We start from the raw sequence: 25612 nt of genomic DNA, 5'->3' as shown, positions 1-25612 counted from the left end.
CCTGTATGTAGACCGTATGGCGTTTGCCACGGTTACAGCAGTCGCGTATCACGTGTCGACCACACAGGATGCCGGGAGTTTTACGTTAGCCCGCAGAACGTATGTTGAGGGTGCCTCAAGTTGGAGCTATAATAAAGTACCATCGTTCCACACCGAGACTCTTTATTGGTCACGCACATCTACACTGTATATTTACATATTCTTACATTTATTATCCCACGAAGACTCTCAGAATTATTGAAGAAAAAGAAATGTAAGAGAAACGCGCCTGCCTGCCTTCCTTCCTTCCTGCCTGCCTGCCGTTTGGTTCCGTTTTGGATGAGCATTTCTTTAAAAACATTTTCCACACAACGTAAAACAAATCGTGAGAAAAGAGCATCCCAAACCTTTTCCGCCGGTCGCTGCGTGCGCGTAACCAGGAGCAAGAGAGAATGATTTGAATAATAAACACAATATCACACTCAGTTTTCTTACTTTGTGTTTAAGGGTCCAGCTTCATCGCTGATGTTTACAGGCGTTTCCATTGACTGGTCGGATTTGCACAGCTGGAAGTTTAATCCTCAATAATCCACAACTTTCTCTGTATCTCAACTTTTTTAAAACAGTTTTCCCCACATCTAAAATGTTTCTCTCCAATCACCTTGTTTCAGTCTGCTCGCGTCCTGCGGATTGTTTTCTTGAACATTTTTACTTTCACTTTTACAGCCGGACGTTACTTCATCAGCAGTTATGTGCATTTTTTTCAGTTCAAAAACATCGTGGGTGATTTCAAGGTTCAAACAGTTGTGTTCCTCGGGACAACCAGCAAACAGCAATAAATTAATTTAAATAAACTAAACTTGGAATTGTGCAACAAAAATAAAACTATACACAACTCATAAATATTATAGGTCAATTTAAAGACAAAGGAGCAGTAAAACACATTTATAAATGTTTGAAGGTGTAAGTGGTAAATAGATGCTAAAAACATTAAAATCCTAGAGTGTAAAGGATTAAAACAGTAAATGTACAGGAATTCAGATTCTGATTCAGATCCTTTATTTGTCCCACACGGGGAAATTTACAGCCCAACAACAGCAAAAGCACGCAGAAAAAAGAAAAAAAATCAGTTGTCATTCAAACACTTCAAAAGTTAATTACGCGTTGAAAAATGTAAGTACATGTAAGTACAAAATTGACACTCTACAAATATTTATTTTATTTCATTTTGCAGTAAAAGGTAATTTTAAAGCGTTGTACTTATACTTGCCGGGAGAGGGCGCCGTGCACATTTCACCAGATTTAATCAGATTTCAGCCTCTGTGTGTTTGCATGTCAATCTAATCTGTTTAAGGCTTCAGAATCAGCAGTGCTACATCCGCAGTGCTACTACATGAACAATGGGGCTGTTTCTTTAACCAGTCAGATTTTAAACTCACCTTGGAGGGCCAGGTAACTGGCTAATGACAACATCAGCATTTTTCCATCCTTTGAATAGCTTGTCAGAGCAAAACTGTCAAAACATGTACATAGCAATCATTTGAATTTCTTCACACCCACAATAACCACATAATAAAAACAGCATGATGAATATGACACGGATGCCATGTGTTGTGCTGATGTACACATCCAGATGACTGATTTATTTGTCTTTGCTGCACAGATTCAGTGGGATTTTGAGCTTTCTGATGTGCTTTTGAGAAGACGACAGAACAAATCATCGGATGCACACTGCTGTCTGGAAAGTTGTTTTTTTTTTTACACCATTAAGTGAGAGCTGGACCTGTTTGGTGCTGTCTGTGTCATTAGTTGCTCAGGATTGACTACTTTTGTCTGTTGGGTGGACCAGAAGAAATTCAATTCAATTCAATTCAATCTTTATTTATATGGCACTTTTTATACACTGGGTAGCCCAAAGTGCCTCACAAAGGATAAAAACAACAAAGAGAAACAAGAGAATCAAGAAAAAAGGACACACACAGATATACACACACACATGCATACATACATACACTCAAACACACACACACCCACACACACAAAGCTGAGACAAGCTGAGACATGGCTGGGCACCGAGACCTGAGGCGAAGGAGACGCCACCTTTGGAGGCCCACCAGGCCGAGGGAGGTCACGGTCCGTGACCACAGGTGGTACCGCCACAAAGACCACCCTCACCCGGACAGATCGGAGGCTCCACACCAAGGCACAGAGCCCCCTAACCACCCAGGCCAGAGTCGACAATGGGACAGCACCCCCAGCGGTAGACCGGAAACATCTCCCAGCCTGGCAGGCCCCCATGAGGAAACACCATGAGGAAACACTGGAGCTAAAAACTGAAGGACTGAAACAGTAAATGGGATAAAAGGTATAAAAGCTAAAAACTGAGGAACTAAGAATTGAAGTAGTAAAACAGTACTAAGACTAAAACAGACTAAAACAGTAAATGCGATAAAAGGTGTAAAGACTAAAAACTGAGAAACTAAGAACTGAGGGAGTAAAAGTATCAAGTAAAATAAGGATAAGACATAAAAAAGCATGAGAACATTAAAGAAATTAAAAATATTCGGAAAAACAATTAAAGGCCTGATTAAAAAGGTGTGTCTTGAGCCTCTTTTCAAAAATCTCAACAGTCTCTGCGGCCCTGAGGTTCTCCGGCAGGCTGTTCCACAGTCGGGGACCATAATAACTGAAGGCCGCTTCCCCGTGCGTTTTAGAGCTTACTTGCGGAATGGTTAAAAGGCCGGTGCCGGAGGACCTCAGGGTCCGCGAGGGTTGATAGAATAAAAGCAGGTTGGATAAATAAGTCGGGCCAAGACCATTAAGACATTTAAAAATTAATAAAAGAAGCTTAAAATAGATCCTGAAACACACAGGTAGCCAATGCAGCGATTCTAAAACCGGTGTGATGTGCTCCCGCCCTCTGGTCCTCGTCAGCACCCGTGCAGCTGAGTTGTGTAATAATTGTAGGTTAGAGATGGTCTTTTTGGGAAGACCAGAGAGCAGGGCATTACAATAATCTAGACCACAAGAGATAAAAGCGTGGTCTGGATCCACACTGATGTCAATCTTAATGTGGTTCATAAAGAGTTGCTGTAAATATTTAATAATAATCAGCTTGAAGGCCACCCACTGATTAGTCTTTCAGTTAGGAAACCTTGATTGTGCAAGTAATCAATCAGACTGTTGCTGAGATGAAATTAGATTTAATATAGCCTGATTACTACTGACTCAGCTGACATAAAAGATCTAGAGGTGAGTATTTTAACTTGACTTTAATAATTGTCTTTTAAAAAATATTTAATTCACACAAAAATAAGCAGACAGCTAAGTACCATCTATGACAAAGAAAAGAACAAAATATGAGATAATGGAGATTTAAATACAATGTCAGAGATTACATTTTAAACATCTTCTATGATGACTTCAGCAGAGGAACAACTATGACAAAGATGTGGGGGCTTCATCAGACTGATTTGAGATCTGTGACAAAGATAAAAGTGTCTGTGGCAAAAACAAAGATAAAGTATGCTAAATACAAGCAGTAGCAGTCCTGGCTTGTTTTGCACCCTTTTATTTAAATTAGTTTAGAGCCACATATAGCATTAAAAACTCCACAGGATACAATGTTGACTGAATATCCAGACTAATATGTGAGATTGCGCTTGTGTTGCACTAACTATTAGGGTAGCTTTAATTGAATGACACAATGCCTTAAGTGCAAATAGTTGTAAATACAATAGTCCGATATATGTGTAGGAGATTGTGGCTTGAGCTCTTATTTTCACTTTTTCATGGGTATATTTGGCTCTCAACTCCAGAATCAACACAATGATTTCATATAACAAACCTTTATGGAAATACAATTATACAATTTTGTGACTAGATATTCATGGCACAAGTGGCCTACTGCCAGAGATCCTGCCAACAGAAAGAAGAGCTCTCACTCCCATAACTTGATTTGAGTAGAGTCTCCAGTTTATAGTTTGGACTTTTTACAAGATCAGACAGAAGCTTTACTCCTGAATCCTGTATCTGGTTCTCATTCAGGTCCAGTTCTGTCAGATGAGAGGGGTTGGACTTCAGAGCTGAGGCCAGAGAACCACAGCTGATCTTTGTTAAACTGCAGCTCCACAATCTAAATAAAGTAGAAATATAATGCATTGATTATAATCTGATGTTTTCAAATTTTGCTGTACAGTTACACAAAAAAGGTTTGAAAATGCCCTGAACTATGAATTAAATTAATGTTTGGAAAAGAGATTTTAAAAATTGTTTAAAATGACAAAAAATGAACAGATTCTATCTGTGAGACAGAAAATGATAAAAGACAATAAAAACTGTTTTAAAGGAATGAAGACAGACTGTATAAATCCATGACCTGAGAGTCACCAGTATACAGTTTGGACTCTCCAGTCCAGAACAGAGCAGCTTCACTCCTGAATCCTGCAGCTGGTTGTAGCTCAGGTTCAGTTCTCTCAGATGGGAGAGGTTGGACTTCAGAGCTGAGGCCAGAGAACCACAGCTGATCTCTGATAAACTGCAGCTGCTCAATCTAAATACAGAAGAGATGAAACGTGTTAATATTCATCAAATGTATTCATTGTTTGCTTTAATGTTATATATATATATGTGTGTGAATTCCTCATGAATTGTAAGTTTAAAAAATGTTTGAAAAGCAAAACAGACACAATTTCTTTAAAATGAGAAATATACGACCTGATTCCATCTTGACTCAGACAAACACAATGAAACCTGTTTAAAATAAATAAAAGACAGACTACACAAATCCATGAACTGACCTGAGAGTCTCCAGTTTACAGTTTGGACTCTCCAGTCCAGAACAGAGCAGCTTCACTCCTGAATCCTGCAGCTGGTTCTCACTCAGGATTAAAATTCTCAGATGGGAGGGGTTGGACTTCAGAGCTGAGGCCAGAGAACCACAGCTGATCTCTGATAAACTGCAGCGTCTTATACTTAAAAAAAAAGGAAAAGATTTCAGCTATGATCAGATGTGTTCAGTGTTTGTTTAGTTTTTAGAGATAATCATGTAAAACCATTTGATTTGTTAATTTAATACTTTTTTTAAAAGAAAGTTTGTTTTATTCTCTCTGTACTTAGAAAAAACCTGACCTGAGAATCACCAGTTTACAGTTTGGACTCTCCAGTCCAGAACAGAGCAGCTTCACTCCTGAATCCTGGAGCTTGTTCTCACTCAGGTTAAGTTGTCTCAGATGGGAGGGGTTGGTCTTCAGAGCTGAGGCCAGAGAACCACAGCTGATCTTTGTTAAACTGCAGTCTTGCAATCTGAATAAAATAAATACATTTATGATCAGATTTATTATGTATTTTCTTTGCAGTTAATACTGTGTATAAACATATGTGAAATACTTCTGAATTGTTCATTTAATAAATGAAAGAAACAACTCTGTGTATAAGATTTTCTTTAAAGGGACATGAAATTAACTGATTCTATATGTGAGATGGAAACATTGAAACAATAAAAATTGACCTGAGAGTCACCAGTTTACAGTTTGGACTCTCCAGTCCAGAACAGAGCAGCTTCACTCCTGAATCCTGCAGGTGGTTCTGACTCATGTCCAGTAGTCTCAGATGGGAGGGGTTGGACTTCAGAGCTGAGGCCAGAGAACCACAGCTGATCTCTGATAAACTGCAGCCACACAATCTAAATAAAAATGATTAAGGAAAGATTTGTTCAGTGTTTCTTTGGAGTTACATATAAATATGTATGAAACACCTAGAATGGTGAACAGTTTTGGAAATGCCAAAAAAGACCTCATTCTCTCTGTGCTCAAACATAACAGTGGAAACTGTTTTAGTTTCAAATGAGTGAAAGAAAGACTGGACCAAGCCATCAACTGACCTGAGAGTCTCTAGTTTACAGTTTGGACTCTCCAGTCCAGAACAGAGCAGCTTCACTCCTGAATCCTGCAGCTTGTTGTAGCTCAGGTTCAGTTCTCTCAGATGGGAGGGGTTGGACTTCAGAGCTGAGGCCAGAGAACCACAGCTGATCCCTGATAAACTGCAGATGCTCAATCTAAATAAAGAAGAGATGGAACGCGTTAATATGAGGCCACAACTTCATAGTGAGTTTGTGACAATCTGCTGAAAATGAGTCTGTTGACCAAAAAAATAATGATTTTGTACATTTTAAACTTTAAGGTAAAGGGACACACATGAGATCTCATCTCTAATCATAACTTCTGTGCTGTAGAGTCAAAATTGTCCCTGTCTGTGTTTTCTGATGGATTTCTATTTTAACCTCTCAAACAAAATAGATGCTTTTCTTTCGGCGATGTATTGCAGTTTTTAACTACTTAAGGAGTTCATTTAAAACACTTGGGTGATATTTAACTTTAATGCTCCGCAATGTTTCCACAATTATTCATTTCAAGCAGATCAAAGATATAATCATTATTTCTCATCACATCTGGACTTACTCAGCTTTCCTGCAGTTCCTCACAGCTGGAATCAGTCTACGTCGTCCCTCCTCTGATGTGTTGTACTCCTTCAGGTTCAGCTCATCCAGAACCTCCTCTGACATCTGCAGCAGGTAGGCCAGAGCTGAACAATGGATCTCTGACAGTTCCTGCTCTGAGTTCTTCTCTGACTTGAGGAACTCTTGGATCTCCTGATGTACTGAATGATCCTTCATCTCCATCAGACAGTGGAAGATGTTGATGCTTCTGTCTGGAGGGATTTGCTCACTGCTCATCTCCTTCAGGTTGTTGATGACCTTCTGGATGGTTTCTGGATTGTTGTCTGTCTGATTCAACAGTCCTCCCAAGATTCTCTGATTGGACTCCAGAGAGAGACCATGAAGGAAGCGAACAAACAGGTCCAGGTGGCCATTTGGGCTTTCAAGAGATTTCATCATGACTCTGCTCAGAAAGTCATCTACAGATTGGATTGGATCATATCTTTGAAACAACCATGCAAAGTGAGAAGATTGGTTCGGTTTTGAGTATTTTATGAAAGAATCTATAACCTCTGTGTTCTTGCTGGTGTAACAGTGGAACATGTAGACTGCAGCCAGAAACTCCTGAATGCTCAGATGAACAAAGCAGTAGACTGATTTCTGGAAGATCACAGTCTCTCTTCTGAAGATCTCTGTACAAACTCCTGAGTACACCGACACCTCTGAGACGTCCAGACCGCACTGCTCCAGGTCATTTTGGTAGAACAGGATGTTTCCATCCTCCAGATGTTCAAACGCCAGCCGCCCCAACTTCAGAAGGACTTCTTTGTCAGACTCAGTCAGTTCCTCTGGTCCTTTGTGTCCTCCATACTTCTGCTTCTTCCTCTTGGTCTGAACCAGCAGGAAGTGTGAGTACAGGTCAGTCAGGGTTTTGGGCAGCTCTCCTCTCTGCTCTGTGGTCAACATGTGCTCTAGAACTGTAGCAGTGATCCAGCAGAACACTGGGATCAGACACATGATGTGGAGGCTCCTGGAGGCCTTGATGTGTGAGATGATTCTCTTGGACAGATCTTCATCTCTGAACCTCCTCCTGAAGTACTCCTCCTTCTGGGTGTCAGTGAAGCCTTGTACTTCTGTTATCCTGTCAACACAAGATGGAGGAATGTGATTGGCTGCTGCAGGACGGGAGGTTATCCAGATGAGAGCTGAGGGAAGCAGGTTCCCCTGGATGAGGTTGACCAGGAGCACGCTGGCTGATGACACCTGTGTGACATCAGAGATGACCTGTTCTTTGTTGAAATTCAGAGAAAGTCTGCTTTCATCCAGGCCATCAAAGATGAGCAGAAGTTTACAGGCAGCCAGATCCTCTGCTCTGATCTTCTGTAATGTTGGATGGAAAACATGAAGCAGTGAGAGAAGACTGTGCTGCTCATCTTTGATCAAGTTCAGCTCCCTGAATGAGAGCAGAACCAGCAGGCTGATGTCTTGGTTCTCCAAACCTTCTGCCCAGTCCAGAGTGAACTTTTGCACTGAGAAGGTTTTTCCAACGCCAGCGACACCGTTTGTCAGAACCACTCTGACGTGTTTCTGTTGCTCACGTAAGATGTTGAAGATTTGGTGGCACCTGATTGGAGTGTCCTGGACGTTCTTCTTGAAGGTTATCTCAAGCTGTCTCACTTCATGTTGTGTATTCACCTCCTCACTTTGTCCCTCAGTGATGTAGAGCTCAGTGTAGATCTTGCTCAGCAGGGTTCCACTTCCTGTTTCATTAGTTCCTTCAGTCACATGTTCACTTCTTCTTTTCAGACTGATCTTATGTCCTTCTAAAACCTCTTGCAGCTCATTTACTAAAATCAGAGAAAGAAATAGATTTTCCTCATTTCTAGTCATCAACATCACTAACAATTCATGACATCACGTTATTTTTACAGTGAGCAACTTTACTTTGTCCAGTCTTCTTTTGAGCTTTTGTCTTCAGTCCAGATCTGGTTGTGGATCTGTTTTCAGATTCTGCACAAGAGGACTCCCCTGGTGGAGTAGACTGGTCCCAGGATAAGAAGCTGGACTCCTTGCTGTCACTGTCAGAACATTTCTTTATTACTCCATGAAAAAATAAATCAACACTTCAATATTATTTTAACTGTTCTGTCTAAATTCATGTTTTCATCTTCATCTAAAAGAATACAATTCTTGTTTTCTTTTAAAATTTTAATAATCATTAGTATGAAATATTAAAAAGATAACTATATAACTGTGCATTCATTATAATTTTATCAGTACGAAACTCCATGAATGAGAACGCAGATCACAGGGTTGGTGCTAAGCAACATCTGTAAAAACACTAACTCATAGAATCCAGATGTGAAAGACATGTGGACATAAACTTAAAATAACTCGTGTCATTTAACTGTTGAACAAAACGTCTGCAGATGTAAACTCACAACCAGCTGATGTTCATGTAACTAACAGTTGTCATATACAAACACAACATCACTCTCAGATTTCTGACTTTGGGTTTGGAGGTTCATCTTCATCTCTGAGGTCTGGAGGTTCATGTTTGGACCTGTTACTCTTCATAGACACACGGCTGGACACTGGAGACTCTGCTCTGGCCTCCTCCTCCATTCTGTTGAAACAGATTGCAATTAATTAAGTAATTAATTGATTTGAATTAATTAAAATCACCATATTTCTGATGTACAAAAATCTGAAACCCTGAGTCAGACAAGGACAACAGGAAGATCCACCCTCACAAACTCTCCAACTCAAAGTCTGGGCACTAAAACACATCTTTGACAGTGACAAAAATGTCTGTGGAGCTTGATAGTTTCACAGTTCTTTCATTATGCTCAACTCCTGCAGTACTCCCATTTAAACTTGAAGGCCTCTGCCAGCCACATCCATCTCATCTAGAAAACTAAACTGACTTCCTTTCAGTCAGACTGGCTCATTATAAAGACTCCTGCCATCCACACACTCACTCCCACATTGTTCTCCATATCTTATCATAGCAAGACTCGTTCATGCAAGCCGTGTGAATTTCTTTGATCCAACCTCCTTGTTAAAAAGAGACTCTTTTTGTTTTGCCACAGTGGTTTCACTGTGTTTGCTGTGCGGAGTTTCACCTGCTGGGCATTTGCTTTGCATTTCCCCGTGTCTACTGTAGACTGCATTACTGTAGTGCCTGTGTGTCTGCTGTGCTGCAATGGGTTTTTTATCACATCCATTTCAGATATTTACATTAAAGGACTTTTTGTAGAAATTATTTTACAGCTATTTGGCATGTAGATTTCACTATTATTATTAAATCACCAACAACTATGACCTTAACAATGGAAAAGTTTGTTTTCATGAGATAAGAGTGTATCCCTCAAACAACATGAAAATGTTGACAGCTTTATGTAGACTGTTTCAAGGCTTTTAACTAATTGGGCCTCTGTCAATTCTTGCTTCACCAACAAAAGTATTGTTGTAAAGCCATACCCTTGTTAATTGCTTGGCACTTTAGTGGTTCCTGGTGGTGGGTACGTGTAATTGCAAGTAGAATAGGGAAAGGTTTGTGACGTCACCACGCAGAGGCGTGCCTTCCACACCTGCAAGGTGTTTTCAATTGTCCTCATTCCCAAGCTAGAAAAGCAATGAGACAATTCTCGAGGTGTTTGCTCGCAAGATCTGGAGGGACAGCTGGTAAGCACCCTTTTAATTTGTTTTAAGCCTTAAATTTCAGTGTGTTGGAAGAAAGACCTAATACTGTATTGTGACTGCTGATTGTTGAGATAGAATGTTCACTTTCACAAACAGCACTGTTTACAATTAGGATGTTGGTGTTCAGTGAGAGGCGCAGGCCCAAACAGGTATATTGTTGTAGTTTGTAGCAACTAAAACACAATTAACCCTGGTTGTCTTAATGAAATTATGCTGTAGCCTACTTCCTTGGTTACATTATTGCGAGTTTGCACATTTATATTTATGACTATTGGGTTTTATGTGTAATATGTCTGTGAATTCTTAAACATGTTCATTTCTTGTCAAACAATTTCATATGTTTATATTTCTCTTTTCTATTTCAAGGTTTTTCACCTAGTGGCCACTGGGCTACCTGTTGTGATCTTGGGCTGTCTGTCTGTAAACTAAAGTCACCCTGATGGAAAAATTTATAATGAAGGAAAAAAAGAAAACGGAAACCCAGACTGTTGCCTCTGAGTGAAATCCTAGTCAACCTTCAATCTTGCAATTCCTTTCAATTCCGTTGGAAAATAAGGGCAAATAAACCTGAGAGAGAGAAAAGGAAACCTTCACCCCAAAAATAACTTGACAATTGTAATATGCATATTATGTAGTGTAACATAGAAATGACAGTTCCTATCATTACTTTTTTCAGACATTTCATCTCACAATTTGCACTTTTAGAAACAAATCCCTTTTTGTCCAGATTCACTTGTCTTGTCTGAACCAACACCAGCCCTTTATTGAGCCAACAGGTCAACAGTGGAAGCTTTCAGCATTGCCCTGCACTCTGCCCTGGAGAAACCCAACATCTATGTCAGGCTGCTCTTCTGGACTTCAGCTCAGGCTTGAACATGGTCCTCCTCACCAACTTGGTCTCCAAACTTCACAACCTCAGCCTGACCTCTACTGTCTGCAACTGGACACTGGACCTCCTGACCATCACTCCGTCTGGTATGTTGATGAATTGCCAACCTCCACCATCACCCCAGTGTGTCCCAAGGATGTGCACTGAGCCCAATCCTGTTTGTCCTCTTCACCCACCTTAATGCCATCAAGATTCTGAATGATACAGTTGTGATCTCCAATGAGAAGTCAGCGTACAGGAGTAAGTCATTAGGAAATAAGAACTAAATCTGTATTGATGCTTGTGTTAGTGACTGAAATGGCACAAAATGTTTTGAAAGACAATGGGATTTTCTTGTTTTATTTTTCAGGAAATAACAGGTTTTTGGTGAACTTGCAATGCCATTTAAAATGGTCATGGCTATCTGCTGTAGGTGTCTGGTACACAGTGCTGACAGAGTCAGCTGGGACTCATGGATCAGCTTATTGGGCAACTTCATGACTGGAGTCAATTATAAAATACATTCACTAACGGCACAACAAAATTGGATCATCTCACAACTTCCCAGTTTTCTTTCACTTGCATTCAAAATCAATTACGGTATTGTCCCCAGGACACCTTTTAGGCCATGGCTTCTTTAATGGCCCTGAAGCAGACTCAGTGACAGAATCATCTGCATATTTTATTATTGTTCCATTTTCATAGTTACACATTTTTGTACACAATGAATAAAAGTGGTGAACGTATGCACCCCTTTTGGATCCAAAATCCATCCCGCAAGATTCAAAGTTATGATTAAATTGTGCTCAAATGCACCTGGCTAGATTGTGGGGTTGTCAATGAAAAGCATCCCAGTGTGCCCCATTTCTCTCCAGATGTTTTAACTGCAGGTGAAACAAGGTGACTGGCATCCCCCACTCCTCTATGTGGCTTGTAAACATACTGCATGCAATCAATAGTATGTTCAGTGTTTTCTTCAATTTCAGACCTTGCCTTTTTAAAGTTCTTTATTAAAACTGAGGCAAGAACAACAGATCTAAAGTCTTTAAAATCTGTTAAGATTTGTTAAGAATGTGATGGAATATTTGACTCAGTATTTGTGTTGGAATTGAGTAAACTGCCACAGATATTGTCCAGGCTGTGACTTGTAGTCCTGTTAGCATCCCAGCATGCAATGATAAAATGCTGATTGTCTTTTAATATGGGATGGAGTTCCAGTTAAAAGCATTGGCTTCTAACTATTGGAAATATAGTGGCTATTTGTTGGTTCTGAACTCCTTCTATGGTTTTCACACGGGACCAAGCTGAACCAAGGTTCTTTAAAGCCAAGTTTTCTTTAACTTTTGACCTATATTTCTGTTTTCTCTAATTTAAATTTTCAACTCATTGGGGGCCACATGAAAGTCTGGGGGTATTCCCAGTTTAAAAGCACACCGTTTCCTCTGTATACAGGCCCTTACTGCCTTATTCACCCATGCTTTATTGTTAGGAGTAGATTCTGACATGTTTAAAAGAGATGTCTCTGCAAAATATGAACAAATGTCAACTCATCCAGATCATCACAAGATTCTTTGAACCTGCCCCAGTCCATGCAGTCATAACACTCCTGTTGGCATGAAACAGATTCCTCAATCCAGTCTTTAACCTCCTTTTGTCCCTACATTCTCCCTCTTTAAGACAATTTGATATGTTGGCAGCAGATAAACACAAATTGTGGTCGGCTGATCCCAGTGGAGTTGAGTTTTGGGGGAATAAAAACAACTGTTAAAAAGATTTAGAGGCAGGTAATAGCTACGTAGCAAAAGGGACAAAAGCGCTTCCTGTATATTTACATATTCTTACATTTATTATCCCACGAAGAAAAAGAAATGCAAGAGAAGCGCTCCTTTTTTCTTCCTGCCTTATTTACCTTAATGCCTCTTGTAGACACAGCCTGTTTCCATTTTGGATGAGCATTAAAAACATTTCACACACAACGTAAAACAAATCGTGAGAAAAGAGCATCACAAACTTTTTCCGCCGGTCGCTGCGTGCGCATAACTAGGAGCGAGAGTTAATGATGAAGATTGAATGAGGGCTTCCCTGCAGTCCAGGAGGACTGCCAGTTCGAGTTTGTTAAATAAATCCTATTTTTGGACTTTTAATCATTGCCTTCTTGCCTGCTTTCGGGTCCTGTAAAAACCCAACCATAACACAATAAACCTTTAACCCACATTTAACCGTTAACATAATTTTCATTTATTCTTTCGGGTTAATCGGGAATGTATTCTAGAGTTTGGGGAGCATCTGCATATTTTACTGTAATGACAATATAACCATTATTTTTGTATGAATGAACAAAACACTAGAATGACCACAAAGACTTTTCTGAACTTTTATTGCTGTCATGAGATTGAAAGAGTGCCAATGCTTCAGTTGTGCTCTTTAGAGTTTGCTATGGCTTCACTTGTCCACTAGATATCACCCTCACTGAAGTCTTGAAGCTTTGAATCTTTTTCACCACAATTGTTAGGAAAGCCTCAGTGTTCCATCAGGCTTCATTTACCCACCACTACGAAGAAGAAAAGTCCAAGGCCGGCAGGGTCAAAACCAGTAAACCCAAATGAAGAAAGTGCTGGAGAGCCAGGCATGGAGTGATAATAATCTGGCAAAGCATGAACGAACTGCATTGGCTTAAATACAGGCTGAGAAAGAGCAACAGGTAAAAATGGTAAAGATCAGGTGTAAGGTATCGCAAGTGGAATCTTCCACGTCAGCATGAGAGCAAAAGAGCAGGCAATGACCACAGAAGTAAAAGCACCACCAGCATTCAAAAGTCACCAAAACATCATTCAGAAAGCATAGGAACTGAGAAGTGGTCTGTGGTCACCACCTGCAGAGCCACTCCTTTATTGGGGTGTCTTGCTACTTGCCTATAATATTCAAGTTTGACTTAACTTTAACAAACAAAATGTCTCCAAATGTTGCTATTAACATTGAACTCTATATTTTAACTTTTTCCTGATAATATTTCCGTTCTCTAAAATGCCTCTTTTCCACTCACCCTTTGTCAGGCTTCAATCTTCCTGCTGAGTTTAACTAAATACTTTCACTTCTACACTAGTTAATCAATAGTTTTTCAGTGTGCTTTTATCACAGAAATCTGTACCATAAGAGTTCAATGTTATTTTATGTCAGTCTCATCAACTTGTTGGAACAGCGTGAAATCCAAGTAAGATCCCTGCGTCAACTGGACTCCTCTCCAAAATGCTTCTTCAGTTCAGTTCAAGAAGTTTTTCTTGAAGTCCAGTCCAGTCGAAGCAGAGATCTTACTTGGATAACTATGACCTGGATGAAATTTGTTCCACAGAAACAGCAAACTCCAGCGATAGCGTGAAAAAGTTAAATTGTGTATATATAAACATTAAACATAAGGCGCATAAAAGACCTTATAGAACTCTGAGAACAGAAGTGTGAGTTAACTCTAACAGAAAAAATATCTCCAAATTAACATAGAGCTCTATATTTTAACCTTTTCCTAATAATATTTCCTTTCTCTAAAATGCCTCTTTTCTACTCACCCTTTGCTTCAATCTTCCTGCTGAGTCTCAACTGAATACTTTGACTTTCATTTCTACACTAGTTAATCAACTGTAAATAGCACACTGGCAGAGTTCAAGGTTCAATACACTTCTATTTATGGATGCCATCCAACCTGGTCGTTGGACTTTTTCAGCCTCAGAGCATTGTTAAGTGGTTATGGGTAGTGGGCTGCATAAGGAAGGAAACAATTTGAGAGGGTCACCATGTCTAAGAGCTCATGGCAAGGAGCCTTAGAGGGCAAGTGAACTGCGCCATGCAACCAAATGTGGTGGCCCCATTAGTCAGTCACCGGCAGCCCAGAATGACCCTTGGCCAGGTTAACAATCATGGCATGTCGCTCAAGGTGCTGAAAAACCTGTTTAAGGTGTGCCAGGTGCTAATCAGATGAAGGGCTGACCACTAAAATGTCATTGAGATAGATGAATAAAAGCTTCGGGCTGTGCAAGAACGACCCTGCTAACAATTTTTGATTCCCAGAACGTTCCAGTTACACCAGCCTTTGGTTGCAGTAACATTCCCGGAGGGTCATCAATGGTTAGTTTTTGGGTGCCCCGTGGTTGCAGAGGATGCTTCTTTCTATTCTCTCAACATTCCATATTAGTTACATACATTTTAAAGTGTAGATAGCATGACTGTGTTTGTCCACAGTACAAGAGTCCTATCTAGAGGAGCAATAATAAACACGATATCACGCTCTTACCGTTTTCTTACCGTATTTTCGCAACCATAAGGCGCACCGTATTAAAAGGCGCAGTCTCAGTTACAGGTGATATTTCTGTATTTGACACATATATAAGGCGCACCGAATTATAGGACATGGTAAAACATACCGGTACGCTAGCTAAAACATGCATGCTAGCGTATATTTAGCAATGTACTCACGTACATCATCTTCTGTATACAAAATGAATTAAATGAATCCGAAATGGCTTTTGCGAAAGCCGAAAAGGAGAAAAGCATTTACAGATATTGGAACTTGCCGCATTATAAGGCGCCCTGTCCATTTTGGAGAGTGGAAAGTGCACCTTATGGTCGCGAAAATACGTTACTTTGGGTTTGAAGGTCCAGCTTAATTTCTGACGTATAAAAATCTTTGTATTAATACATTCCGTATTAAAAGGTTGTTTAAATGTATATTTCACTGCTCCTTTCCTCTCCTCTCCTCACTTCGCCTCCCCTGTAGGTCAGTGATGATGTCATGAACACATTTTCTTGGTTAATTTCTCTGCCCCCCTCTGTATCTATGTACAGGTATTGTCGTCTTCATAGTTATGTGTTGACCTGCTGACCTCTGACCCACTCAGCTCTTATACTGACAGCCTTTTAGAATTAATGTACTGGCATGATCTTTGCCTATTCGCTCTTCTACCTGTCCTCCGCCCTTCTCCTGCCTCAACCTCAAGGTTTCTTCCTGTTGAAGGGGAGTTTTTTCTTGCCACTGTTGCTTGTTGGGGTCAGGCTCTGGTATTCTGTAAAGTACCTATGGACAATCTTGATTGAAAAAGATATAAATATATTATACACTATATCAGGGGTGAGCAAATCAAGTCCTCGAGGGCCATATTCACGCCAGATTTTCTGTCCTACAGGTAAACACTTTCACCTGGGGTTCCATTTACCTTGGTGAAAGTGGTTTCTCCCTGGTAGGATGCAAAACCTGGATTACAGCCTTCGCAGGATTGGACTTGCCCATCAGAGGATGTCAAATCCATTCCTCGAGGGTTGGATTCAAGCCGGTTTGCGTCCTACCAGGCAGGAACCTGACAGAAGAATCCCTGCTCTCCAGGAGGGTGAGAGTTGTGTGGGTGACAGATGAAACCATGTCAGACAGAGAGCACTTGTTCCAGCAGCCATACTGGTCTGGATCCACACTGATGTCAATCTTGTTTTTAATGTGGTTCATAAAGAGTTGCTGTAAATATTTACAACAACAATAAACGACAATATATGGCAAAGAAAAGAACAAAACATGAGATAATGGAGATTTAGGTGTATAAGCTTTCCCCTTTATAACAAACCTTTATTGAAATACAATTATACAATTTTGTGACGAGACATTCTTGGCACAAGTGGCCTACTGCCAGAGATCCTCCCAACAGAATAAAGAGCTCCCATAACTTGATGTGAGTGGCAATGATCACAAATAAAAAAAATTCTTTTAGCTTGTGCTTAGCGGCACGTGAAGAAAAGTATTACATATTGTTTCCTCTCATGTGTGATGCGCCCCTACACATATTGCACATTGAGCACTTGCCCACAACGCTCATATCAAAAACTGCCGCTGTATTAAAGAACAGGCTCTGGATGGCTCTTTGGTGAATGACTGACTGGCTCCTTCAATCAATGAATTGCATATATCAGTTTTTTCAAGAAAAAAATAATTATATTGATGATGTAGAGGGCTCAAAATCCAGGTAACAAATATATGTTTTGTAGATAAACTGTTGTGTGATATTGTATTTACACCGAACAAATCTGGACTGAGTCTAAACACCTGGTAGCATCAGAGTCTCCAGCTTATAGTTTGGACTTTTCACAAGATCAGACAGAAGCTTTACTCTTGAATCCTGCATCTGGTTCTCATTCAGGTCCAGTAGTCTCAGATGGGAGGGGTTGGACTTCAGAGCTGAGGCCAGAGAACCACAGCTGATCTCTGATAAACTGCAGCGTCTTAAACTTTAAAAAAAAGGAAAAAATTCAGCTATGATCAGATGTGTTCAGTGTTTGTTTTGTAATTAGAGATAATCATGTAAAACCATTTGATTTGTTAATTTAATACTTTTTTAAAAGAAAGTTTGTTTTATTCTCTCTGTACTTAGAAAAAACCTGACCTGAGAGTCTCCAGTTTACAGTTTGGACTCTCCAGTCCAGAACAGAGCAGCTTCACTCCTGAATCCTGCAGGTGGTTCTGACTCAGGTCCAGTAGTCTCAGATGGGAGGGGTTGGATTTCAGAGCTGAGGCCAGAGAACCACAGCTGATCTCTGATAAACTGCAGCTACACAATCTAAATAAAATGATTAAGGAAAGATTTGTTCAGTGTTTTCTTTGGAGTTACATATAAATATGCCTGAAACACCTAGAATGGTGAACAGTTTTGGAAATGCCAAAAAAGACCTCATTCTCTCTGTGCTCAAACATAACAGTGGAAACTGTTTTAGTTTCAAATGAGTGAAAGAAAGACTGGACCAAGCCATCAACTGACCTGAGAGTCTCCAGTTTACAGTTTGGACTCTCCAGTCCAGAACAGAGCAGCTTCACTCCTGAATCCTGCAGCTTGTTGTAGCTCAGGTTAAGTAGTCTCAGATGGGAGGGGTTGGACTTCAGAGCTGAGGCCAGAGAACCACAGCTGATGTCTGATAAACTGCAGTCTCGCAATCTAAATAAAATAAATACATTTATGATCAGATTTATAATGTATTTTCTTTGCAGTTAATACTGTGTATAAACATATGTGAAATACTCCTGAATTGTTCATTTAATAAATGAAAGAAACAACTCTGTGTATAAGATTTTCTTTAAAGGGACATGAAATTAACTGATTCTAAATGTGAGATGGAAACATTGAAACAATGAAAATTGACCTGAGAGTCTCCAGTTTACAGTTTGGACTCTCCAGTCCAGAACAGAGCAGCTTCACTCCTGAATCCTGCAGCTGGTTGTAGCTCAGGTTCAGTTCTCTCAGATGGGAGGGGTTGGACTTCAGAGCTGAGGCCAGAGAATCAAAGCTGATCTCTGATAAACTGCAGCCCCACAATCTAAATAAAATGATTAAGGAAAGATTTGTTCAGTGTTTTCTTTGGAGTTACATATAAATATGCATGAAACACCTAGAATGGTGAACAGTTTTGGAAATGCAAAAAAAGACCTCATTCTCTCTGTGCTCAAACATAACAGTGGAAACTGTTTTAGTTTTAAATGAGTGAAAGAAAGACTGGACCAAGCCATCAACTGACCTGAGAGTCTCCAGTTTACAGTTTGGACTCTCCAGTCCAGAACAGAGCAGCTTCACTCCTGAATCCTGCAGCTTGTTGTAGCCCAGGTTCAGTTCTCTCAGATGGGAGGGGTTGGACTTCAGCTGTGGTTCAGAGAACCACAGCTGATCTCTGATAAACTGCAGCCCCACAATCTAAATAAAATGATTAAGGAAAGATTTGTTCAGTGTTTTCTTTGGAGTTACATATAAATATGCACAATCCACAATCTAAATAAAGAAGAGATGAAACGCGTTAATATGAGGCCACAACTTCATAGTGAGTTTGTGACAATCTGCTGAAAACGAGTCTGTTGACCAAAAAAATAATGATTTTGTACATTTTAAACTTTAAGGTAAAGGGACACACAATCATAACTTATGTGCTGTAGAGTCAAAATTGTCCCTGTCTGTGTTTTCTGATGGATTTCTATTTTAACCTTTCAAACAAAATAGATGCTTTTCTTTCGGCGATGTATTGCAGTTTTTAACTACTTAAGGAGTTCATTTAAAACACTTGTGTGATATTTAACTTTAATGCTCCGCAATGTTTCCACAATTATTCATTTCAAGCAGATCAAAGATATAATCATTATTTCTCATCACATCTGGACTTACTCAGCTTTCCTGCAGTTCCTCACAGCTGGAATCAGTCTACGTCGTCCCTCCTCTGATGTGTTGTACTCCTTCAGGTTCAGCTCATCCAGAACCTCCTCTGACATCTGCAGCAGGTAGGCCAGAGCTGAACACTGGATCTCTGACAGTTCCTGCTCTGATTTCCTCTCTGACTTGAGGAACTCTTGGATCTCCTGATGTACTGAATGATCCTTCATCTCCATCAGACAGTGGAAGATGTTGATGCTTCTGTCTGGAGAGATTTGCTCACTGCTCATCTCCTTCAGGTTGTTGATGACCTTCTGGATGGTTTCTGGATTGTTGTCTGTCTGATTCAACAGTCCTCCCAAGAGTCTCTGATTGGACTCCAGAGAGAGACCATGAAGGAAGCGAACAAACAGGTCCAGGTGGCCATTTGGGCATTCAAGAGATTTCATCATGACTCTGCTCAGAAAGTCGTCTACAGGAATGATTGGATCATATAATTTAAAAAATCTTAACAACCACAATAGTAGATTTGTTTCAGAGTACTTGAGGAAAGAATGAATAACTGCTGTGTTCTTGCTGGTGTAACAGTGGAACATGTAGACTGCAGCCAGAAACTCCTGAATGCTCAGATGAACAAAGCAGTAGACTGATTTCTGGAAGATCACAGTCTCTCTTCTGACGATCTCTGTACAAACTCCTGAGTACACCAACACCTCTGAGACGTCCAGACCGCACTGCTCCAGGTCATTTTGGTAGAACAGGATGTTTCCATTCTCCAGATGTTCAAACGCCAGCCGCCCCAACCTCAGAAGGACGTCTTTGTCAGACTCAATGAGTTCCTCTGGTCCTTTGTGTCCTCCATACTTCTGCTTCTTCCTCTTGGTCTGAACCAGCAGGAAGTGTGAGTACAGGTCAGTCAGGGTTTTGGGCAGCTCTCCTCTCTGCTCTGTGGTCAACATGTGCTCCAGAACTGTAGCAGTGATCCAGCAGAACACTGGGATCAGACACATGATGTGGAGGCTCCTGGAGGCCTTGAGGTGTGAGATGATTCTCTTGGACAGATCTTCATCACTGAACCTCCTACTGAAGTACTCCTCCTTCTGGGTGTCAGTGAAGCCTCGTACTTCTGTTATCCTGTCAACGCACGATGGAGGAATCTGATTGGCTGCTGCAGGACGGGAGGTTATCCAGATGAGAGCTGAGTGAAGCAGGTTCCCCTGGATGAGGTTGACCAGGAGCACGCTGGCTGATGACACCTGTGTGACATCAGAGATGACCTGTTCTTTGTTGAAATCCAGAGAAAGTCTGCTTTCATCCAGGCCATCAAAGATGAGCAGAAGTTTACAGGCAGTCAGATCCTCTGCTCTGATCTTCTGTAATGTTGGATGGAAAACATGAAGCAGTGAGAGAAGACTGTGCTGCTCATCTTTGATCAAGTTCAGCTCCCTGAATGAGAGCAGAACCAGCAGGCTGATGTCTTGGTTCTCCAAACCTTCTGCCCAGTCCAGAGTGAACTTTTGCACTGAGAAGGTTTTTCCAACGCCAGCGACACCGTTTGTCAGAACCACTCTGATGTGTTTCTGTTGCTCACATAAGATGTTGAAGATTTGGTGGCACCTGATTGGAGTGTCCTGGACATTCTTCTTGGAGGTTATCTCAAGCTGTCTCACTTCATGTTGTGTGTTCACCTCCTCACTTTGTCCCTCAGTGATGTAGAGCTCAGTGTAGATCTTGTTCAGCAGGGTTCCACTTCCTGCTTCATTAGTTCCTTCAGTCACATGTTCACTTCTTCTCTTCAGACTGATCTTATGTGCTTCTAAAACCTCTTGCAGCTCATTTACTAAAATCAGAGAAAGAAATAGATTTTCCTCATTTCTAGTCATCAACATCACTAACAATTCATGACATCACGTTATTTTTACAGTGAACAACTTTACTTTGTCCAGTCTTCATTTGAGCTTTTGTCTTCAGTCCAGATCTGGTTGTGGATCTGTTTTCAGATTCTGCACAAGAGGACTCCCCTGGTGGAGTAGACTGGTCCCAGGATAAGAAGCTGGACTCCTTGCTGTCACTGTCAAAACATTTCTTTATTACTCCATGAAAAAAATAAATCAATACTTCAATATTATTTTAACTGTTCTGTCTAAATTCATGTTTTCATCTTCATCTAAAAGAATACAATTCTTGTTTTCTTTTAAAATTTTAATAATCATCATTCTGAAAATACTAAAAAGATAACTATATAACTGTGCATTCATCATAATTTTATCAGTACGAAACTCCATGAATGAGAACGCAGATCACAGGGTTGGTGCTAAGCAACATCTGTAAAAACACTAACTCATAGAATCCAGATGTGAAAGACGTGGACATAAACTTAAAATAACTCGTGTCGTTTAACTGTTGAAGAAAATGTCTGCAGATGTAAACTCACAACCAGCTGATGTTCATGTAACTAACAGTTGTCATATACAAACACAACATCACTCTCAGATTTCTGACTTTGGGTTTGGAGGTTCATCTTCATCTCTGAGGTTTGGAGGTTTATGTTTGGACCTGTTACTCTTCATAGACACACAGCTGGACACTGCAGACTCTGCTCTGTCCTCCTCCTCCATTCTGTTGAAACAGATTGCAAGTAATTCAGTAATTATTTGATTTGAATTAATTAAAATCACGAGATTTCTGATGTACAAAAATCCTCACAAACTCTCCAACTCAAAGTCTGGGCACTAAAACACATCTTTGACAGTGGCAAAAAGGTCTGTGAACCTTGATATTTTCACAGTTCTTTCATTATGCTCAACTCCTGCAGTACTCCCATTTGAACTTGAAGGCCTCTGCCAGCCACACCCATCTCATCTAGAAAACTAAACTTACTTCCTTTCAGTCAGACTGGCTCATTATAAAGACTCCTGCCATCCACACACTCACTCCCACATTGTTCTCCATATCTTATCATAGCAAGACTCGTTCATGCAAGCCGTGTGAATTTCTTTGATCCAACCTCCTTGTTAAAAAGAGACTCTTTTTGTTTTGCCACAGTGGTTTCACTGTGTTTGCTGTGCGGAGTTTCACCTGCTGGGCATTTGCTTTGCATTTCCCCGTGTCTACTGTAGACATTACAGTATTACAGTGCATTACTGTAGTGCCTGTGTGTCTGCTGTGCTGCAATGGGTTTTTTATCACATCCATTTCAGATATTTACATTAAAGGACTTTTTGTAGAAATTATTTTACAGCTATTTGGCATGTAGATTTCACTATTGTTATTAAATCACCAACAACTATGACCTTAATAATGGAAAAGTTTGTTTTCATGAGATAAGAGTGTATCCCTCAAACAACATGAAAATGTTGACAGCTTTATGTAGACTGTTTCAAGGCTTTTAACAAATTGGGCCTCTGTCAATTCTTGCTTCACCAACAAAAGTATTGTTGTAAAGCCATACCCTTGTTAATTGCTTGGCACTTTAGTGGTTCCTGGTGGTGGGTACGTGTAATTGCAAGTAGAATAGGGAAAGGTTTGTGACGTCACCACGCAGAGGCGTGCCTTCCACACCTGCAAGGTGTTTTCAATTGTCCTCATTCCCAAGCTAGAAAAGCAATGAGACAATTCTCGAGGTGTTTGCTCGCAAGATCTGGAGGGACAGCTGGTAAGCACCCTTTTAATTTGTTTTAAGCCTTAAATTTCAGTGTGTTGGAAGAAAGACCCAATACTGTATTGTGACTGCTGATTGTTGAGATAGAATGTTCACTTTCACAAACAGCACTGTTTACAATTAGGATGTTGGTGTTCAGTGAGAGGCGCAGGCCCAAACAGGTATATTGTTGTAGTTTGTAGCAACTAAAACACAATTAACCCTGGTTGTCTTAATGAAATTATGCTGTAGCCTACTTCCTTGGTTACATTATTGCGAGTTTGCACATTTATATTTATGACTATTGGGTTTTATGTGTAATATGTCTGTGAATTCTTAAACATGTTCATTTCTTGTCAAACAATTTCATATGTTTATATTTCTCTTTTCTATTTCAAGGTTTTTCACCTAGTGGCCACTGGGCTACCTGTTGTGATCTTGGGCTGTCTGTCTGTAAACTAAAGTCACCCTGATGAAAAATTATAATGAAGGAAAAAAAGAAAACAGAAACCCAGACTGTTGCCTCTGAGTGAAATCCTAGTCAACCTTCAATCTTGCAATTCCTTTCAAGTTGGAAAATAAGGGCAAATAAACCTGAGAGAAAAGGAAACCTTCACCCCAAAAATAACTTGACAATTGTAATATGCATATTATGTAGTGTAACATAGAAATGACAGTTCCTATCATTACTTTTTTCAGACATTTCATCTCACAATTTGCACTTTTAGAAACAAATCCCTTTTTGTCCAGATTCACTTGTCTTGTCTGAACCATCACCAGCCCTTTATTGAGCCAACAGGTCAATAGTGGAAGCTTTCAGCATTGCCCTGCACTCTGCCCTGGAGAAACCCAACATCTATGTCAGGCTGCTCTTCTGGACTTCTGCTCAGGCTTGAACATGGTCCTCCTCACCAACTTGATCTCCAAACTTTACAACCTCAGCCTGACCTCTACTGTCTGCAACTGGACATTGGACCTCCTGACCATCACTCCCAGTCTGGCATGTTGATGAATTGCCAACCTCCACCATCACCCCAGTGTGTCCCAAGGATGTGCACTGAGCCCAATCCTGTTTGTCCTCTTCACCTACCTTAATAATGCCATCATCAAGATTGTGAATGATACAGTTGTGATCTCAATGAGAAGTCAGCGTACAGGAGTAAGTCATTAGGAAATAAGAACTAAATCTGTATTGATGCTTGTGTTAGTGACTGAAATGGCACAAAATGTTTTGAAAGACAATGGGATTTTCTTGTTTTGTTTTTCAGGAAATAACAGGTGTTTTTGGTGAACTTGCAATGCCATTTAAAATGGTCATGGCTATCTGCTGTAGGTGTCTGGTACACAGTGCTGACAGAGTCAGCTGGGACACATGGATCAGCTTACTGGGCAACTTCATGACTGGAGTCAATTATAAAATACATTCAGTAACGGCACAATAAAATTGGATCATCTCACAACTTCCCAGTTTTCCTTCAGTTGCGTTCCTAATCAATAATTGTCCCCAGGACACCTTTTAGGCCATGGCTTCTTTCGTGGCCCTGAAGCAGACTCGCAGTGACAGAATCATCTGCATATTTTATTATTGTTCCATTTTCATAGTTGGTCTGACACATATTTTCGTACACAATGAATAAAAGTGGTGAAAGTAGGCACCCCTTCAGGGGAGAAACACTGATCAGACATTGTTCAGGTTTACCGTCTGTTCAGCTAGTTAAAAAAATATATTGGCAGCAGATAAACACAAATTGTGGTCGGCTGATCCCAGTGGAGTTGAGTTTTGAGTAAATAAAAACTGTTAAAAAAATTAGAGGCAGGTATGTAGACTGTATGGCGTTTGCCATGGTTACAGCAGTCGCTATCACGTGTCGACCACACAGGATGCCGGGAGTTTTACGTTAGCCCGCAGAACGTATGTTGAGGGTGCCTCAAGTTGGAGCTATAATAAAGTACCATCGTTCCACACCGAGACTCTTTATTGGTCACGCACATCTACACTGTATATTTACATATTCTTACATTTATTATCCCACGAAGACTCTCAGAATTATTGAAGAAAAAGAAATGTAAGAGAAACGCGCCTGCCTGCCTGCCTTCCTTCCTGCCTGCCTGCCGTTTGGTTCCATTTTGGATGAGCATTTCTTTAAAAACATTTCCCACACAACGTAAAACAAATCGTGAGAAAAGAGCATCCCAAACCTTTTCCGCCGGTCGCTGCGTGCGCGTAACCAGGAGCAAGAGAGAATGATTTGAATAATAAACACAATATCACACTCAGTTTTCTTACTTTGTGTTTAAGGGTCCAGCTTCATCGCTGATGTTTACAGGCGTTTCCATTGACTGGTCGGATTTGCACAGATGGAAGTTTAATCCTCAATAATCCACAACTTTCTCTGTATCTCAACTTTTTTAAAACAGTTTTCCCCACATCTAAAATGTTTCTCTCCAATCACCCTGTTTCAGTCTGCTCGCGTCCTGCGGATTGTTTTCTTGAACATTTTCACTTTCACTTTTACAGCCGGACGTTACTTCATCAGCAGTTATGTGCATTTTTTTCAGTTCAAAAACATCGTGGGTGATTTCAAGGTTCAAACAGTTGTGTTCCTCGGGACAACCAGCAAACAGCAATAAATTAATTTAAACTAAACTTGGAATTATGCAACAAAAATAGAACTATACACAACTCATAAACATTATAGGTCAATTTAAAGACAAAGGAGCAGTAAAACACATTTATAAATGTTTGAAGGTGTAAGTGGTAAATAGATGCTAAAAACATTAAAATCCTAGAGGGGAAAGGATTAAAACAGTAAATGTACAGGAATTAT

General features: G+C 40.3%; 2 protein-coding genes and 2 long non-coding RNA genes across 7 annotated transcripts in view; 2 read left to right on the top strand and 2 right to left on the bottom strand.

Moving 5' to 3' along the window:
• LOC101065561 (NLR family CARD domain-containing protein 3-like) overlaps nt 1-15079 on the bottom strand; it is a 40065-nt gene extending 24986 nt beyond the window's left edge. Inside the window, exon 1 of one of the 2 annotated variants that reach the window (XM_029830569.1) lies at nt 14549-15079. Coding sequence is in view for 1 of the 2 variants with exons in the window: in XM_029830568.1 (XP_029686428.1) it covers nt 475-524 (50 nt within the window). In the remaining variant the exon portion in view is untranslated. Of the gene's footprint in view, nt 1-474; nt 676-14548 lie in introns of those variants that run through there. The other variant, XM_029830568.1, reaches the window with a different exon arrangement.
• LOC101061150 (NACHT, LRR and PYD domains-containing protein 12-like) lies at nt 3212-25281 on the bottom strand. Of its 2 annotated transcripts, XM_029830564.1 has the most exons (10): nt 25072-25281; nt 8925-9041; nt 8360-8493; nt 6438-8262; nt 5861-6034; nt 5489-5662; nt 5110-5283; nt 4779-4952; nt 4358-4531; nt 3212-4114 (listed from the first exon to the last, which is right to left on the bottom strand). In XM_029830564.1, the coding sequence occupies exons 1-10, from the start codon at nt 25119-25121 to the stop codon at nt 3883-3885; spliced, it is 3228 nt and encodes a 1075-aa protein (XP_029686424.1). In that variant the 5' UTR covers nt 25122-25281; the 3' UTR covers nt 3212-3882. The 2 variants fall into 2 exon arrangements, with proteins under 2 accessions (XP_029686424.1, XP_029686425.1); XM_029830565.1 differs by lacking the exons at nt 3212-4114; nt 4358-4531; nt 4779-4952; ... (4 more) ...; nt 8360-8493; nt 8925-9041 and adding exons at nt 18691-20984; nt 21082-21215; nt 21647-21763.
• On the top strand, nt 10034-13132 carry LOC115247862 (uncharacterized). 2 transcript variants are annotated; one of them, XR_003886923.1, is made up of 3 exons: nt 10034-10102; nt 10487-11249; nt 11359-13132. It is a non-coding gene; the product is annotated as an uncharacterized lncRNA (long non-coding RNA). The 2 variants fall into 2 exon arrangements; XR_003886922.1 differs by having other exon boundaries at nt 10487-13132.
• LOC105419597 (uncharacterized) lies at nt 22741-24244 on the top strand. Its single transcript, XR_003886921.1, has 3 exons — nt 22741-22799; nt 23584-23943; nt 24053-24244. It is a non-coding gene; the product is annotated as an uncharacterized lncRNA (long non-coding RNA).
• Nucleotides 25282-25612: the final 331 nt, after the last annotated feature.

The sequence above is a fragment of the Takifugu rubripes genome, chromosome 22 (genome assembly GCF_901000725.2).
Source record: "Takifugu rubripes chromosome 22, fTakRub1.2, whole genome shotgun sequence".
Classification (NCBI taxonomy): domain Eukaryota; kingdom Metazoa; phylum Chordata; class Actinopteri; order Tetraodontiformes; family Tetraodontidae; genus Takifugu; species Takifugu rubripes.
This window is presented reverse-complemented; position numbering and strand designations above follow the sequence as displayed.

Coding starts and splice junctions, on each gene's coding strand:
- LOC101061150 (XM_029830564.1), bottom strand. CDS start 25,121: ATGGAAACGCCTGTAAACATCAGCGATGAAGCTGGACCCTTAAACACA. Junction 8,263..8,359: donor TCAAAAGAAGACTGGACAAA/GTAAAGTTGCTC, acceptor CTCTGATTTTAG/TAAATGAGCTGCAAGAGGTT. Junction 5,284..5,488: donor TGTAAACTGGTGACTCTCAG/GTCAATTTTTAT, acceptor TATTTTATTCAG/ATTGCAAGACTGCAGTTTAA.